The sequence below is a fragment of the Myotis myotis genome, unplaced genomic scaffold (genome assembly GCF_014108235.1).
Source record: "Myotis myotis isolate mMyoMyo1 unplaced genomic scaffold, mMyoMyo1.p scaffold_m19_p_9, whole genome shotgun sequence".
Lineage (NCBI taxonomy): Eukaryota > Metazoa > Chordata > Mammalia > Chiroptera > Vespertilionidae > Myotis > Myotis myotis.
The window spans coordinates 74,877,946-74,896,773 of record NW_023416401.1 but is presented as its reverse complement, the minus strand read 5'-3'; the positions used below and the strand labels follow the sequence as shown (position 1 = coordinate 74,896,773).

Below are 18,828 nucleotides of genomic sequence, written 5' to 3'. Positions count from 1 at the left end.
TGTTTACTAATTGCTGCTTTCTTATGTTTTAAATCGTAGATTGCCCTTTTAGATTCCCCCACAGCCTTAAGTATGGAGGAAAAACTTCAGCAGAATGAAGCAAGAGTAAGTGATACCTTGATTTCTTGTTATTTTAAAATCATAACTTTCACTATTATTTTAAGGACATGCTTTTTAGTTCTTGCCATTTGAGACTCATTTTCTTTCTTCATTACACTTAACATTCCCCACCCCAGCTGTGATAAATTTTAAAGAAGGACAATAGTTGACTTTTTATGTATCTCACCATCTTCTCTGACTGACTAAATGGGGTCTGTCAGGCACATGATGAAGTGCAACTGAAATTCACACCCAGAAGGTAGGAATGAAACAGGCCTCTGGGCCTTCAGAGCAGACAGGGGGTCTGGGTGGAGAGCGGCCCTGCTCAGCATTCCCGAAACAGCAGTGGTCCCCTGGCTTAGCCACAGCTGCATCAGGTCCACGCTTTCGTGTTTTTTTTTCGTTCTTTTACTTTGTTTTCAAAGGGAAATGCAGCACTTGGGGAACTGTGAAATACACTAGGTAGATGCTTAGTTTCTCTTAAGCTAGGTGAGGTCTGAGGCAGGGACAGAGTGGCAGTGAGCGACTGGAAGAGAGGTTATCCAAAGAGCTGTTGTAGGCTGAAGCCAGGTGTGTGTGTGTATCTATCTATCTATCTATCTATCTATCTATCTATCTATCTATATTTATTTATTTATTATTTTTTTAAAGTATATTTTTATTCAGAGAGGAAGGGAGAGGGAGAGGTAGAAACATCAATGATGAGAGAGAATCATTGATTGGCTGCCCCCTGCAAGCCCCCTCCTGGGGATTGAGCCTGCAACCCAGGCATGTGCTCTGACTGGGAATTGAACCGTGACCTCTTGATTCATAGGTTGATGCTCAACCAGTGAACCACACTGGCCGGGCAAATAGCCCTGTTTGAAAAGAGAAATGGGCATTAAGAACATACTTTGGATTGGATTTTGTTTGTTGTTCTGAATGGTTAAAACAGACTGAGAAAGAAAACTGGATTCTCTTGGTGAAGCTCCTTCAAGAATACACAATATCGAAAATATAAATCGGGTTGTTGTTAGGAACTTGTTGACACTTCCCTCAGTAATTATGATGAATAATTTGATGATAATAGCACTAGTAATATCATTAGTTTTTTTAATCCCTATTTTTCTCATGAAATTTTGTATTTAGTACTTCATATTCTAATTTTGAGTGCTTTGAAGTGTCTGGATCTAACCTTAAATTTTTTCTTAATAGTAGTTTTCAGGAATACCTAGCAACTTAGTAGAAACCAATATACATTTAAATTTGAATGCATTATACATGCTGTGACAGAAATGACTGCCTATCTCATAACATTTTCTAAATTATCACCTATTTTTTGCTGACCTTTTAAAATTGTTTGCCATCTACTTGGCTACAAATATTTATTACTTTATCACATTGTTAGAGGTGATATCATATGTTTTCATTTTTCTTAATTTTATAAATTGAGATTGTTTGCTTTAAATTCAATAGTAAAATAAACCCAAGGCATACTGACCATTTGTTTAAAGCTGGAGTTATTTGATTGAATTGGAAAATAATTGATTGGCTTATGTTTCTTCAGGGAGGGCATATATGTTGGTGAAATATAGAAGCATTTATTGTTGAGTGCGTAGTGTTTCTCAGGTAAATTACTAGTGAGAATCTGTTCATTTATTACTATAAATTAGTAAATTCAGCACATCGATCTCTCCCCTTCTGTAGGGAGAAAAGGCATGAGAACATGTCCTCTCTGAAAGCTTTTGCACAACAAAAGCCCTGAGAGCTATGTGCATTTACTGCTGTCAGAGCCTGTGCAGTTGGCATCACTCATGTGATGAAGGATTGGAGTGTACAACCAGTTCCAGGTAGATAGGACAGTCTTACCAAATCATTAAAAACAAGCAAAAACAAAGCTAGAGAGGCTCTGTCAGGTTTCTTTTTTTCTTTTTCTTTTTTATCAAAAGATGAGAGACTTTGACATTACTAGTAAAAAAGGAGAAACATTATTTTAACTTAGATGTTGTACATCCCTATTAGAAGTAAATTGAGGAGTAGAAGGAATGGCCAGTTCAATTTAGATGCATGGGATATGTTTTGGTTTTCCTCTGGGATAAACTGTGAGTTCAGTTCCTCCATTTCTCCTCAGTTGCAAACACTTTGAGGAAGATAGCAGACATGAATGCCCTTTCCTGTTACTATACTTGATATTAAGTGTGTGGAAAGGATCTCCCTCTGTGAGGTGACAGTACAAGCAGATGTATTCGGTGCATTCACTTTGGTCTGGTGAAATAAGGCACCTTTTCAGAGGGAAGACCGGGAGGTGCCAGTGGGACGGTCTGCCGTGGGCAGTGGGGAGGTGGCAGGAGTGCTGGGGGAAAGAGGGGAAAAGGCTTTAAAAGCACGTGTTCCCCCCGCTCTGCCTCTTGGAGTCACTCTCTTTCAGCCCTAGATATACCCCTTTTCATAGAAAATATTTTTCATTCATTCTTTTTCCTACCTTTTCATAAGGAATCATTGTTTGCTTCTTAATGATTTACTCATGAGGATTATTTTAAAAGTTTAACTTTGAGAAGCCACTTCCAGTCTTGCTTTGTTGGACAGCTGGGCACATTTTCTTCCCTAGTTTCAGCAGACTGGAAAGAAACTGATTCTTATCAAAAGATTTTTTGCTTTTACTAAGAGTCAATTAAAGAGCCCCCCCCCCCCCTTTAAAGATAGAATGAGATTTGTAAGCCCTATTAATTAGCTACAAAAGCAGATTATCTCCTAAAAAGAAAACTGCAGCATCCCAGGCGATTTAATCACACATGTAATGAGAAAGAAAAGTCAGTCATTATTTCTTAGGGCCTAAATTATAATCAGGAAAAATTAACCTATTTAATGTAGGATGAGATCAGCCATTTGATTTATATTTGGTGATGGTTCTTTCAGGGCTAGAAATTGCCATGCAATTTAAAACATTATAGTACATCCTTTCATAAAGCTATGAAAGTTGGAAACTTTCTATAAGAAAATCACAATATATTTTTATGGAGCAATCACATATGTATATTTTTTTCTTTTAGGTTCAAGAATTGACCAAGGAATGGACAAATAAGTGGAATGAGACCCAAAATATTTTGAAAGTAAGGACTATAAAAAGGTGCCTTAATTTTACTATGCTGGTTTAAATAGGTAAAACTTCCTTTTTTTTTTTTCAAATATGGCTGTTGTGTGCTTTGCTGAAGGTAAGGTCGTGGAGCTGATTAGTGATTCTTCGGGGCCTGGGGCTCTGGTTTGGTTTCGGAGAAATGGGAGAGGGAGCTATTAGAGCTGTGTGTGTTTTAGCCCGTGGAGGTGATGTTGATCCCTGAGGTGTTTGCTTTCACTTGGAGTTTTTCCCCTTTTGACTCGGCACATATTAAACTCCATTTAATATTCCACTTTGCCTTTCTGCTTTTGTTAAATGCAGTATAAGTGATGTGTTAAATTAAATAAAACAACCACAGAAAACTTCCCATGGCAATATTGTTGAATAGGTGTGCAGAGCCATGGTTAGATTTCAGAAACTCCTAAGCCAGTGATTTCTTATTGGAATTTTTTTCTGTATGTCTCAAGGGTTAGACACCGATAGTCTGCATATTTGGCAAGACTTGTGAAAGGACACCATTTTCCATACTCTGCTTCAAAGTACATGTTTCCTTATGTTCCCTTTTTTGCTGAGTGGATCGAAACTCTGTGCCGTCTGTAGAGGGTCAGCAGCACAAGGTTTGGGGTTCAGAATTGAATTTCGTGCTTTGATTGGATCTGTCTGACTTGATGCAGGAGAGACTGTGATCCAGAGACTGTGGAATCCTAGGCTTGTTTTTGAGGCCCCCTCTCATATTAGCCAGGCTTCACATCTTGGCAGAAACCCTAATTTGGATCCACTTCACATGAAAATGGGGCACCGAGCTACCCTTTCATGGGGGTAAACTTTTGAAGGCTTGGCTTGCCATTCAGTTGTGTGTCTAAACCAGGGGTGGGCAAACTTTTTGACTCGAGGGCCACAATGGGTTCTTAAACTGGACCGGAGGGCCAGAACAAAAGTATGGATGGAATGTTTGTGTAAACTAATATAAAACAAAGTAAACATCATTACATAAAAGGATACGGTCCTTTTTTTTTCTTTTCTTAGTTTTATTCATTTCAAACGGGCTGGATCCGGCCCGCGGGCCGTAGTTTGCCCACGGCTTGTCTAAACCCTCTCTTGAAAAGTGGGGTCAGCCTTGTTACATAAGGTTCTCCATGTACCATTTCGGCAGCTCATTCTGCTCTGGAGGTTAACAGACTGTTTCTCATGAAGCCAGAGGTTGTGCTGCAATCTCAGTGGTGGTGGATTGTGATGGTCCTGGGCTTTCTTTTCTTTCCTTCTGGTTATGATGATAATATATTATTTCCTCAGCTTCTCCTTTGTTGAGAGATTTTTTGTGCAGGAAACTGAACAAAGACCTGATTCACATTTTAGAATAGTCAGGTATGGAGTAAGCACCACCAAAGATGTGAATGTTTTTCATTGTTTAAGTGGCATCAACAGTCCTGAGTGATGCCACAGCCCCAGGCTATGAATCCAAGTCGTTTGACCTTTCATGGCAGGATGTACACTTTGCTCAGTAAATTGCCAAAGAGAGAGGGCTCAGATCTGTTCCATTTAGGGAACAGAGAAAGCAAATAGTTAGCTATTTGAAAAGTCATCAGTGTACATAGTGCCTGTTAGCACAGGAGGGACTGCAGCAGTGAACTGAAGGACTTCTGCCTCACCTCCCCGCTGCCCTGCCTCTCCTGCTGCTGCAGTCGGGGTTGTGGTTTCTGCAAAGAGATCCTCCCGCAGCGCCACTGTGGGGAACCCGGAACCTTCTCTTTTGCTTTTTCCCTGTGGACGCCGACACTAAAATCTTTCTCCAGTTCCAATTCTATTTTTTAAAAATAAGTTTTATTATTTTTTTCACTTTTCAGATGAGGAAAATCGAAATGTGGCATGTGCTGGGGGCTAAAGGTTAGGAGAAAGGTGGATGCTGTTGCAAGTTGTTCCCTTCTTTTGACCTTGCGAGCCCTCTTAGGGTTTCTCTGCTGGTGTCTGTGCTTTCAACCTGCAGTTGTTTTCTGCTCACCTTTGATAAGGGCTGTCCTCATCTCTTCCCAGAAGACCGTGCCTGAGGGTGAAGAAGAGGGCTACTCAGATGTCTTTGAAAACATTCTGTGGAAATTGATGGGTAAAGGGTTACTGGATGAATCTGAATGGGTTTATATCTGTGTGGTTTGAATAATCCTTTCCCATATTTCTGCCACCTTGCCATCTTACCCTTCAATGATGCTACATAGAACCCACTCCAACCCAGTGGCTTAAAACAACATTGATTTTCTCAGGCTTGTATAGATTGGCTGTGGGTTGGCTGCTCAAGTAGGCTTGGCCAGGCTGTGGGTTCCAGGTTGTCTGCACATGTCTCTCTCCTCTAACCAGCTGGTTGTCCAGAGCATGCTCTTGGCCAAGGTACAAGCAGGCAGGCCTCGTTATGCAAACACATTTCAAGCTTCTGTTTACATCATGTCTGCTAGCATCCTATAGCAAATCGCTTGGCTGAACTGAAAGTCAAGGGGGAAAGAAGTGTATCTCGCCTATTCAGGCCATGGCAAGGGTGTAAACGTATGAGCCTACTTTGAGATCAGTGGTCTACTCTATACACACTGTGTTAAAATATGAATCTTTTCAGTTCCTGGAACATTTTTTTTTGTAGAAGCAGGCCAGTGAAGCACTACATCTCCAGGATTAGCTTCTTCATCAGGACCCGGCTGTTTACTCTGCCAGTTTGTTAATTATTATTCCTTCCAAGCCCCAATTCTAAACATCCAGGGAGAGACCTCTGGGGAGAAGACTGACGAGAGCTAAATACACTGGGCATTAGAGGGAGATACAGGGACCAGTTTGGTGTTTCTTGGCATAGTAAGAACCTGCCTTGTTCCTTTTTCTTGCCCAACTTTATTATGTTTTTTATAGTTTAATATTTTTATTTTTATATGTCCTTAAATTTTTTAATTACAGTTTACATTAAATATTATTTTGTGTTGTTGCCCAACTCATAGGAGGAGACTCATAGCTATTGTTTGTAGAGAGGACTAAGGGAAGAGTATAACCCATCTTCTCAGCCACCAGAGTGAGCTTCATAATTGTTGAGCTGTCTGTGCTGAGTACTTATATTTCCTGTTCCCGTTCTGAGACTTGAGACTAGTTTGTCAGTGTGCATCGTGAGCAGTTGCTTCCGGAATATATGGGAGCCCATCCATGCAGGGTAAGGAGTCTCAAGTTGGTGTGGAAGGCAAAGGTCCTTTAAAGTCTGAGTTTACTCTAAAAGTCCCTTCATTTCCCAGGAAATCACCAGATCCTGAGCCCTGGGATGCGCAAAAGCTAAGGAGTAACTTCCTTCCTTTCTTTTTAATCTAATCTGTGGCTTTGCTTGCTCTGGATGAGTGAAATCCAAGGTCCTGTTGAGTGGGGGTGGAGAGAGAGTGAAAGGCTGCTGGGTGGACACGTGTCTGACAAGAGGCACTGGCTGTTCTCAGCCAAGCTGGTGGCACCGTGGTGATAAGGATGAGGCTTCCGGCTTTGTCCTTCGGAACTGGGGTCTTAGGCTTCAGTTGTCTTTCTAACTCCCTGGGTCCTGCCACTAATCCACAGTTGTCACATACCCTAGTTCCCAGCTTGAAAATCAGGGTGGGTGGTGACCTCTTCCTTACATCCCAGTTAGCAGGGTATGAGATAATAAAGTACTCGGGGTTACTGTGAAATCAGCTAATGGCAGCAGAAAGCGTGTTTATCTTCAAGACGTAGTTCTCAGGCAGTTAGATAATGAGAGTTTTATTATCCCCTACAATGTACTCTCTTGCCTCTTAATCTACCTTCCTTTTTTTCATTAATCTTCATTTTCTAGAAAATTAGAGTCCAAACTTTCCTGCCTGGCCCCCAAAGGCAGTGATCTCCTCGGTTTCACAGGTCCTATCACACAGTCCTCTGTGCCTCACCCCCGCAGCATCCCTCCCTGCCTTGCCAGATGTCTCTCTGGTCCCTGCAGGAACCGGGCAGTGGGTGTTTTGGTGTCTCTGGGCTTTTGACTGTGTTTCTCTATCATCTGAGGTATTTCGCCTTTCTGTGCCTGTCAGATTCCACTTTGAAGCTCTCTGATCACTTGTCTCTCCCATTTCCCAGTAGAATGATTTTGTTTTATTCTGGCTTTTACAGCATTTGGTTTTACTTCTGTCACAGTATTCATCATCCGATGAGTTGGCATCATCTGAATTTGGTGGTCTTGGTATTTCCCTCCAAACAGAAGCAGGATCTGGGCAAAGACTGGTTCTATCATTCTGTGTACCTACTCCTGGAACTCTGCTTCTCAACAAGCAGGTGTGCCGTGAAAATTTGCTGGATTAAAGTAGTATCAAGAAGCAAAAAACAAAAACCGTACTTTATTTGCTAGGGCTGGCAGAATGAAAGCCACAGGCTGTGTGGGGTAAACAGGAGAAATGTATCTGTTCACAGTTCTGGAGGCTAGAACTCAAGATCAAGGTGTGTGCAGGGTTGGTTTCTCCTGAGGCTTCTCTCCTTGGCTGTGGATGGCCTCTCTGTGTCCTCATATGACCCTTTCTCTGCGTGCCTGCTGCACCGCTGGCCGGCCTCTGTGTTTTAATCTCCTCTTATAAGAACACCATTCAGATTGAATTAGGGCTCACCCTAAGGGCTTTGCTTTAACTTAATTACCTCTTCAAATGCCTTCTCTCCAAATACAGTCACATTCTGATGTACTGGGAATAGGGCTTCAACATGTGACTTTTAGGGGGACACATTTCAGCCCATAACAATTTGGACCATTCAGATCTGATGACCCAGTGGGAAAAGTAGCAGGGAGTGTTGTGCAGGCAGTGGGCTTGCCCTAGGCCCTAGTTATTACGCTCCTACCTATGCATTCCATCTTATTTCTCTCATTTCTACTTGAAAGGCTTCTATATTCTTGTGTATTTTCATTCTTCAAAAGGATGTGGCTGAATTCCTCTTGAATGTAGTCCAGTCGTTCCTTTAGGTCAGTTAGATCTTTGCTGTTCAAAGCATGGTTCTTGGACCAGAAGCATCAGCGTCATCGGGGAGCTGGTAGAAAGTGCAAGCCCTCGGCCCCCATCGCAGGCTTCCTGCATTAGATCTGCATTTTAATAAGATTTCCAGGGGATGCTTCTGCTCCTTAAAGTTTGAGTGCTGAGTCAGAAAATCTGAGGGAAGATGGAGCAGCCTTGGACTCAGATCATTTCTCCCCCTTCTGCTGCTCTGCCCTATAGAGCTGGGGCTGGCCCGTGTGAGCTGTCCTTCCCTGGGCTTCCGTGAGAAGCACTGTGAGAGAAACCAGACCCTGCCCCCCTGGCCTCTGCTGCATCCACATGGCCCCTTCCATAAACAGTTCTGCCTCCAAAAACACTCCCAGTCCCTTTGTCCCTCCTGCCCAGGGATGATGCTGGTTTCCTGCTGTTGTCACCTTGTGGGTGGCCTCACCATCCAGATGGCTTCCCCTGTCCTCCTTCCACCAAATGACCAATTCCCCATGTTAAAGCTGCTGGGACTTAGACACTGGAGTAGCTTCTGTTTCATGGCTAGACCTGTGTCACGTCAGAGTCCTCATCCTAGTCTCTTGACACATGCTGCCAGGTCCTCCAAGTCCACGTTAACATCTCTTCTCTTTTTGGCTTATCCTTCTACAGTCCCTTGGAATGCTGCCCCATGAATTTAATGCTCATCCTGCTGGGCTTGCGTTAAACTGACATCTCTCTCTTGGGACTTGGAACTTAATGTTGAGATAAATCCTGGTTCTCCGGGCCCTGGGATCAGTGCATTCCCGAGGCCTTACTGTCGGTCCCCTTTTGCATAGCATCAGTAGTGCACTGACTGCTTTGTGATTGAAGTGGTTTATAAAGTAACTGCTAAATACCCTTCTCATGTACCTTTTGGCCTGGCTTTTTATAAATGTGTTATTGCCGATGAGTTTTTCATAATGAAGGATACCCAAATTCTTTGTCCACACTCCCTGTCTTGCCCCACCCCACCCTTTATGCACCTTTTTGGTTTGTCTGCTCTGTATACATTTTGGTTTCTCTGTTCTAGGGTTTTATACATGATTGGGAAAAAAAAAAAAGCTTAACGATATGCTATCTGACTTCTAGATACTCCCTAAGCTCTGTGCTTCAGAATAAATCACAGAGAGTTTGGGCTGCAGCGTCACGCTGACTGACAGATGGTGCACCAGAAGGGGAGCTGACTGCAGTGTCTGTCCAGAGCCCAACTGCAGAGTGGGGCTTGCAGCCCCGACAGTGCTCTCAGCTTGAATCCCTCCAGCATTGGTTATTCTTCTCACTTCTTAATATATAGGTTCTCTTTCTTACAGAATACATAGCCTTTGATTACTCCCATGCCTGACTTGCTCTGTGTTCTCATTGTCCTGCTCAGGACATCTGACTGTGGCTCGCACTGGGGTAGTAGTTAGGGAGCAGGCCGCTCATGTGCAGGGTCCCTAACTGGAGAGTCTTGTCTTTGAACATCAGTGAGCTAGTTGTATAAAAGTTGAATTAGAGTTGTTCTTTTTTCAGACACTAATTATATGGATTTTTTTTCTTAAACACAGTGAATAATGTTTGTTGAATTAGATTTGGAGGATGGAGCATATTTGAGTCTGTGTGATGATGGGATTCTAACGCAAAGGATTTAAGTTTAAATTGTGCTGGTGTCTTAATATTCCATTTTCTGGCAATAGAGGAGGCAGGCTACTACAAGTCCATGGCAGGAGTGGGTAACACATTGATGGAAGAAAATTTTTTTAGTCTTTCAGAATGTTTTAACTAATAAGAAATGTAGTAACATGAAATTGGAATTCTTTACTGAGTTTAAATTTCATGGAGAGGCATTATAAACCAATTTATTTCTGTTTTATGATAGAATCAGTCCTCTGAACTTTTGTCTCTGGACGATGATGGCAGCTTATAAAATGCGTTTTCCCTGCTGTCTGCAGTTTTCCATTGCGCATAGAAGACTTGTATTGGGGGCGGCGTTGATTTGGAAGCAGCACTAGTAACTGGGGCTGTTGCTCAGTGGCCTTGTGGGGCCAGGTGTGTGGTCCTCTGGCTTCCTGCTGCTCAGGGCACTGAATCCTCTGGTGTCCAGATCACTTATGAACAAAGCACTGGAGAGGCAACAGTTCTGTGGCCTGTGCCTCCTTTAGAATCAGCTAATCTTTTCTTGGTACAAAAATTGAAGCTGGGAGGTAGCTCGGGGGTAGAATTTTATTTATGGACAGCAGTTTGCTCAGATTTTGGACTAAGGAGGAGGCATGATTTTCAACCATGGGTTGCTACTTTCCTTATCAGCAACTGTTAGGGCATTTGCTGTTTAAAAATTCTGACCGCAGACAGTCACACATACTATTTGTTGTTTAGGTGTAGCCATCTTAAAAATACAAAGTATTATCTTTGGAGCTCATTTGGCTACGTGAAGATAATGCATTGAATTTCCAAGTGTTCATCGAAGCAGAGATTGGCCGAAGTGGGAATTTTAGAAGTCAGTGTTCTTTCCCCTTTGGTGTTTTTTAAAAATATGTTTTTGTTGATTTTTAGAGAGAGAGGGAGGTAGAGGGATAGAGAGAAAGAAACATTGATCAGAGAGAAACATCATCGATGGGCTACCTCCTGCATGCTCCCTACCTGAGATTGAACCCTCCACCTGGTCATGTGCCATGACTGGGAATCGAGCCATCTACCTCTTGGTTCATAGGTCAACCACTGAGCCACACCGGCCGGGTACCCCTTTGGTTTTCATTGTAAAAAGAGTCAGTCCAACTCAGCACTTGCATCCATGTGCAGGTGATGCCTTTAAGACCTCAGTATTGGCCTCCTGGTTGGCCATTTTTAGTAACTTTAAGAAACTTTATTTTCAAATGTTTGGAAGTGTTTTGGCAAAGAAAGGATAAAAGGTGGTGAGCATCCTTTTGCATGGTGATATTCTGATAAACTAGGATTGCTGCCTAAATCCAGAAAGAAATTTCTAGCATTACTGTGAGTTTGAAAATTTTCTCCCTGTAATGGTTTGCCCAGCTTGCCTCATTTTATCTTTTTCATCCATCCATCCACCCACTCACCCTCCCACCCATCTACCTACTCACCCACCCAACCACCTACCCACCCACCCATCCACCCACTCACACAATCATCCACCCATCCCTCCATCCCTTTCTCCTTCCCTAATTTGTTAAATACGTGCTTATTGAGAGATTGAGCGCATCTTATGTATTAGACATAGCTCTAGACACCAGTTTTTATCAGTTTTCTTCACTGCTGGTCGGTCTGAACACTGGATGGATGGATGGATGGATGGACGGACGGATGGTTGGTTTTGAAGGCCCCAGATGGCTCTATGTTGCTAGAGAAGTTATTTGGAGAAATGAGCTCATAAATGTAACGTGAATGTCAGGCATTTTTGGAAATGGGAGGGAATGATGCTTGCTTCTTCATGTTGCATTGTAACTATCTTTATACCCATCATTCCTCCAGTTAGATTATAAATTCCTTGAGGTCTGGGAACACTTTTCACTCATCTTTGTAGCTCTCATACATTCTAGTGTCCTGTATGCTAATTCTTTGTAGATAGTAAGTGTTCAGTGAATTATTGTTGAATTCAACTGTGTTTCTACATTTCTGAGAAGTTTCAGGACAAGTTTGAGGCTATATAACCATTTGCCCTAAAACCTAATGGCCTAAAGAAACTATTATTATTTCCCATGATTTTATGGACCAACCTGGCTCAAGGAATTTCTGCTCCTCTCGGATTGGTCCAGGATGGTCTTACTCACTTGGCCAGTGGTTGGTTCAGTACTAGCCAGGGGTGATTTGGCCTGTGTCTCTCATCCTCAGGCTCATTTATATGGTGCCTCAGGGTTGATAGAAGAACAAAAGAAATAAGCTCCAATGTCTAAGAATTTTTCAAGCTTTCACTTGTACCTCACTGGCTAATGTTGCATTGGTCAAAGCTAGTCATATGGCTTAGGGGTTAGGGGTGAGGGAATTACCCAAACGTACGGGAAGAGGGAGAGCAATGATTCTTTCTATTTTTGTAAAAAAATCAACCACAAGAATCTTTGTCTCCATTCTTCTTTGTCTTCCCAACTAGCCATAATAATTTACAGCTGTGTGTGTATGTGTGAGTGTGCATTCCTGTCTTTCCAGAGAAGAGGGTTTTGAAAGGAGAGGATTTGTGATGGAGGGGGAGCGGTCACAGTAAGGATGATTTGAGAGAACATTATGAGAAATTATGTGTCTCCCTGCTTTAATCTGCAGATGAATGTGTATGACTTCATGTCTCTTTGGACAAAAGTCACCGTCAGTGCTCCCAATGTGCAAAGACCTTTATCTTTTTTTAGTGGATCCACACATACTATCTCATTGGCTCTTTCCTGATCTGAAACAAGAAAAAAATAAAAAGATGTTACTGCACTTTATATAATATAAAGTTGTTAATTTGTCAACCTCTCATTAAAGTCAACCTCTGCTGCTAATGTCTATCAAACTGTGTGTTCTTCCTTTTCTGCTCCTGCAACTGTTTTTTTAAGATGAAAGGCAAAATAATAAAGTTCATTGTTCTTTGAAACTGGGGCTAGATAATTAATAGATGACTGTCCGGACTCCAGCACTGGAGGTTGCCTGAAGAACTTGGCAGGGTCGGAGGCTAAGCGAACTATTCACCAAACCAGCTCTGATGTTGTTAATAATGACAAGCCTACCATATTTTCCACGGCAGTTTTCATTCTGAGGGAACTGCTCATAAATAAAGGCATTGCAAGGATATGTTGGTTCTTCCTTTTGAATAGCGTTTCTGGAGCAAAAGGCTCAGAAAGAAGTCAAATGCATCCTGTTAAATGTTGGTACCATGCAATAAATTTTGAATACATGTGGGATTTTTCTTTCTGATCTTTTGCAGTGAGGCATGTGTGCTGACGGGCTCTTATTGCATATTTATTGCCACAGTCAGGGAGGAAGAGATTGCCTGGTCATATGGAAGTGTGCTTTATGTACACCTAGTTCACTGGGTATGCTAAACTCCAGGGACTTGGTTTAGTTGACAGGGAGGCTTAAAAAGTGACCTTTTTATGGTATAGTCAGTTTATTGTTCATGTCACCCAGGAACACATATAACTCACCTTGGAGGAGTTCTAAGAGCTGTGAGTTTGGAGAGGAGTGGGTGGTGATGGAGTGAGCCCGGGAGCCAGGAGATGGTTCTCATCCTGCTTAGCCTATGGTTTTTGTCATAGGAGAATTGTATAGTCTTTTGTTCTGGAATGAAAGGCCCTGTTAATGTCAATCATACCCATTTGGTCTAATGTGTCATTTAAGGCCGATATTCTTTATTGATTTTCTGTTTGGATGGTCTATCTAGAGCTGTCAGTAGAGTGTGAAGGTTTACAACTATGGGCTCTTGTCTCTTTCTCCCTTTAATTCTGTGAGTAGTTGCTTAATATGTTTCGGTGTTGCCTGATTGGGTGCATATGTATTAAAAAGTGTTCTGTCTTCTTAATGTAGTGTCCCCTTTATCAGTATAAAATGTCCATCTTTGTCTCTTGTTACCTGTGTTATCTTGAAATCTATTTTGTCAGATATGAGTATGGCTGTATCTGCTTTTTGTGGATGCTATTTGCTTGTAGAATCGTTTCCCACCCTTTCACTTTGAATTTAACTTTGTCTTTGCAGCTTAGACAAAGTCCCTGAAACATAGAAGTTTTAAGATTTATATTCGTTGGATATTGAGCCCATAAGGACACAGTTTCTATCAGTTTCTTCACTGCTCAGTAAGTTTGAACACTGAATGGATGGATGGTTGGTTATAAAGGCCCCAAATGGCTCTGTGTTACAATAGAAGGCAGCATATGGTTGGGTTTTATTTTTTTTGATCCAATCTGCTACTCTGTGACTCTTTATTGGTGAATTCAGCCCATTTTACATTTAGGGTAATTATTGATGTATGAGGATTTCCTATAGACATTTTATCTTTTGTCTTTTGGTAGCTCTGTACCTCCATTGGTTTATTTCCTTTGTGTTTTTGTCTGGTGGTATTCCTTATTTCTTTCTACTGTTTCTTCTTTTCTTAAGTTATGTTTCTCAGTTTTGGGTTTTTAGTGTGTGGTTACCCTTAGGTTTATGAAAAAGAACGTTTCATATATATAGTAGTCCTTTTTATTTTTATTTATTAATTTATTAAATCTATTTTGGGTTTTAATATATTTTTATTGACTTCAGGGAGGAAAGGAGAGGGAGAGAGAGATAGAAACATCAATGATGAGAGAAAATCATTGATTGACTGCCTCCTGCACGCCTCCTACTGTGGATCTAGCCTGCAACCTGGGCATGTGCCCTTGACCAGAATCAAACCCAGGACCCTTCAGTCCACAGGTTGACGCTCTATCCACTGAGCCAAACCAGCTAGGGCGGTCCTTTTTATTTTGAATGCACTTGATCTCCATCCTCCTTTGCAAATTCAGACCTTTATCCCCATTCTTTTTATGCTTTTGTTGTCACAAATTATACCTGTTTACTATATAAGTTTGCTGGTGGTCTTACTGGTAATTTTGTGATCTTTTGTTCTTATTTCAAATAGAATAACCCTCTTGAATATTTCCTGCAGTGGAGGTCTTCTGTTGATAAATTCCTCAGCTTCTGTATGTCCGGAAAAGTCTTTATTTCTTCTTCATATCTAAAGAATAACTTTGCTGAATATATTATTCTTGGCTGGTAATTTTTCTCTTTCAATAGTTTGAATATTTGTTTCTACCTTTTTTCCTAGCTTGTAGAGTTTCTGCTGAGAAGTCTGATGATAACCTAATTGGCTTTTGTTTTTAAATATATTTTTATTGATTCAGAGAGGAAGGGAGAGGGAGAGAGAGAGAGATAAAAACATTAATGATGAGAGAGAATCATTGGTTGGCTGCCTCCTGCACGCCCCCTACTGGGGATCGAGCCCGCAACCAGGCATATGCCCTTGACCAGAATCAAACTGGGGACCCTTCAGTCTGCAGGCTGACTTTTTATCCACTGAGCCAAACCATCTAGGGCTGGCTTTTTTTTTTTTTTTTTAAAGTTACTTTCTTCTTTCCCTGACTGCCTTGAGAATTTTCTTTGTCATTAATTTTTGACAGTGTTAATACATTGTGCCTTAGAGAAGGCCTTTTTGAATTTCGGTAATTAGGTGTTCTGTTTGCTTCTTGAAAGAGGGCCTAGCTCTTTCCATAGATTTGTGAAATTCTGATCAGCTATTTGTTTGAGTAGCTTTTCATTTCTTTCTCCTTCTCTTCTTCTTCTGGTAAGCCTATTATTCTTATACTAGAGGCCCAGTGCACGGATTCATGTACTGGTGGGGTCCCTCAACCTGGGCTGTGGGGATCGGGCCGAAACCGGCTCTCCGACATCCCCCCAGGGGTCGGGGATTGTGAGAGGGTGCAGGCCAGGCCGAGGGACCTCACCAGTGCACGATCAGGGCCAGGGAGGGACTGCAGAAGGGCTCCAGGGCATATCCGGCCCATCTCGCCTGTCCCAATCAGCAGGACCCCAGCAGCAAGCTAATCTACCTGTTGGAGGGTCTGCCTCCTGGTGGTCAGTGCACGTCAGCGACTGGGCGACCGGTCGAAACTTAGCATATGAGGCTTTTATTATATAGGATTGCGCATTCTGCTGGAGTCAGATAGTTCTAGAGTTATTTCATTTTTTTTAATGCTCAAGTCTCTTCTTCCCTTTGCATTATTTCTGCATGTCTGCCTTCAGTATCACTAATCCTTTCCTCCATCTTGTCCACTCTATTTCCTGTGCTTGCTAGTTTATTCTTGTTCTCTTTTTATTGAGTTTTTCATCTCCAGAATTTCTTTTTGGTTCTTTTTTAAAATTTCCAATTTCTTTGCTAAAGTACTTGCTTAATTTATTGATTTGTCTTTTGAACTCATTAAATTACCTGTTTGTGTTTTTTTGTATCTCACTGAGTTTTTTCCAAACTGAAATCTTGAATTCTCTGACATTTATGTTACATATTTCCATGTTTTTAAGTTTATTATCTGGGGATTTATTTTCTTTTTGAGGCACTTTGCTACCTTGATTATTCATGAAATTAGATAGATTTTATTTTTTCTCTGTCTAGGCACCTATATATATGAGTGGCACTTCTCTAGCAGATTACCATGAAGAGGTCTTTCTATTATTTTCCAGTAGGTGGTGCTGAATTGCAAGTTTTTAGCTCTGTTTCACTTCTCTGGCTGTTCAAATCTTCATGGGGTGGTGGTTCCCAGGTAGGTGGTTTCCTCTTCTGTGCTCTGGTTGCCCCAGTCCCAGGGGCCCAACCTCGCTAGGGACTGTGGTAGATGATGGGGTTCCAAATCCATGAAGTCCCAGTGTTGTCTTTCTCAGCCAGATGCTGCCGTTAGTGTAGCAACAATGCGTAGGGGTGGGATGGTCTGGGGAAACCCCGTTGGCTTTGTGTTTTGCCCTCCTGGTAATGATGACCTTGGACCTCTGTGGGGTTCCTCCTGTACCCGACCCCAGGACCAGTCATGGTGTACACCCTTTGCTCAGGGAAAAAAGTGATTCTGTAGTGCCAGTTCTCAGGTTTGCAGATAATGTGCTTCACAACTCGACATCAAGGGCAAAGGGAGGTGAGCTCTAGGAGGTTATAGGGAGGTTACAGGGCAGCAGGCTGCTGTGGCTTTGTTTCTCTGTTTGGGATGTGGACTGCTCGACAGCCTCCATCGTAGTAAGATGGTTTGCTCTTGCCAAGGTCTCTAGGCTCAACTGAGGCTCTTACTGCCCCTTTCTGCAGGGATGCCCACTGAATCTCTCTGCTCCTACTGCTGAAGGGAGTGCCAGCCACAGCCTGATTCCTCCTTTCTCCAGGGTGAGCCCTGTCATGAGCTCCTGGCTACAGGGCTGCGGTCTTGGCTCCTCTCAGCATTTCACCCTTCTCACCTCCCCGGTTTGCTCCCACTTGGCCACCTTTAGATGTTTCAATGTGCATACCTCTCAGGCGTGTTTGTGTGTTGAACAGGGAATCCTTTGTTGAGTTATAGCTGTTCAAATTATTGAAACTTGAAGGGGAGAGACCAAGGGGTTGCCTCATGCCGCCATTCCTCTGGTGTCACTTTAGATGTCTTTAAGAAGTTGTCTATCAAAAATCACTTCTGCTTCTTGAGGACAGTCAGTATCCTCTCAGAATGTGCAGTGGAGGACTTCCTACCTCATTTACAGAGGGTGTCGCTTGAGGCTTTTTACAGGCTCCCAACTTCTTTATGGCCGAGTAAATACTGTCAGAAGTCTGTCTCGGAAATCACCGGCCTAAACTCAGAGTGTTGAGAAGGCTGCTTTTCTTCTGGCAGCTTTAGGGGAGATTCCATTTCCTTACCTTTCCCTAATCCCAGCAGGCAACTGCATTTCCTTGGATGGCAGTCCCCTTTCTCCATCTCTAAAGCCAACAGTGCCTCTCCCTGAGCATCCTTCTGTGGTCACAGCCCCCTCTGATTCCACAGTATTATTATTTTGAGTGCTGCATTTGAAGAAAGGAAGTGTAGAGGTAGAGTGATAGTTTGTTATGTTTCATCGATAGTGTGCTGTGTTCTCGGATTTCTCCATGATTGCTTCCTCTTTCTGAGTTCCCCTTCTCTCTGTAGATGCTGTGTGCATCACAACCTTTCCATGGCTTATCTCATTTGAATTAAGTGGACAAAAGCCCTGGTTTGTTTGTTTGTTTGTTTTCTTGAGTTTGTAGCTATTCTGGGTGGTCACATAATTCATTCTTTTTAAATCGCTTGACTTTGTAATAATTATTTAAGTCTTATTAACTGAGATGACCTGATTTTCACAGTTGGATTTATCCCTAGCTAGTTGTGTGACCTTGACCAGGTTACATGTTCCCTCTCTCTCATTCTGAGTGTTTTCAATCATAAATGGGACGGGCTGGTAGGTGAGCTCTAAGGATTTCTTCTATTTAAGAAGGACTTGTGTTCTTCCACAGGAGACTGCATGGGATTATCCCATGGGCCCCACATCTTGCGTGTGGGGACCTCCCTGGTTCTCTGCTTTCAGTGACCACTTCCTTTTTGTCCCTTGCTGTTGGACGTTGTGTGTGTGTGTGTGTGTGTGTGTGTGTGTGTGTGTGTGTGACCATTCTTCATTTCTGAATGTGTCTTGGGAGCTTGTTCTCAGTCTGGGCATTTCTGTATTTACATACATACAGAACATTACATAAACCATGAGTGTACTGTTTGATGGATTTTCACTAACTGAGCACACCCATATATCCTGCAGTCAGCTGAAGAAACAGAACATTATCTGACCTCCCAGGGTCCCTGCTCTATCCCCTTCTACTCACTTCCCCAAGGGAGATGTCTAGCCTGACAGCTAACTGGCATAGCTTTATTTATCCTTCTTTTAAACTTGATATATATGGAATGATACATAATGTATTTTTATGTAACTGGCTCTATTTGTTCAGCATTATGCTTGTGAGATCCATTTATGTTTTTGTACATAGTTGTGTTTACTTTCGTTATGGAATAGTATGTACACATTTCTGTTGGGTCTGCACCTAAGAGTAGAGGTGCTGGGTCATAGAGCAGGTGTGCATTCAGCTTTAGTGGATACAGGAAATAGTTTTCCACGTTAATCATTTATACTCCCACCTGCCGTGGGTGAGAGGCCCTCTAC

The 18,828-nt window shown here is 42.3% G+C and overlaps 1 protein-coding gene across 9 annotated transcripts in view; it reads left to right on the top strand.

Annotated features, from left to right (window-relative positions):
- The window catches only part of KIF16B (kinesin family member 16B), a 278,501-nt gene that overhangs the window by 64,408 nt on the left and 195,265 nt on the right, over nt 1-18,828 (top strand). For all 9 annotated transcript variants that reach the window (XM_036321857.1, XM_036321856.1, XM_036321854.1 and 6 more), the window contains 2 exons: nt 40-105; nt 3,129-3,188. In XM_036321857.1, the coding sequence (XP_036177750.1) occupies nt 40-105; nt 3,129-3,188 (126 nt within the window). The remainder of the gene's footprint in view (nt 1-39; nt 106-3,128; nt 3,189-18,828) is intronic.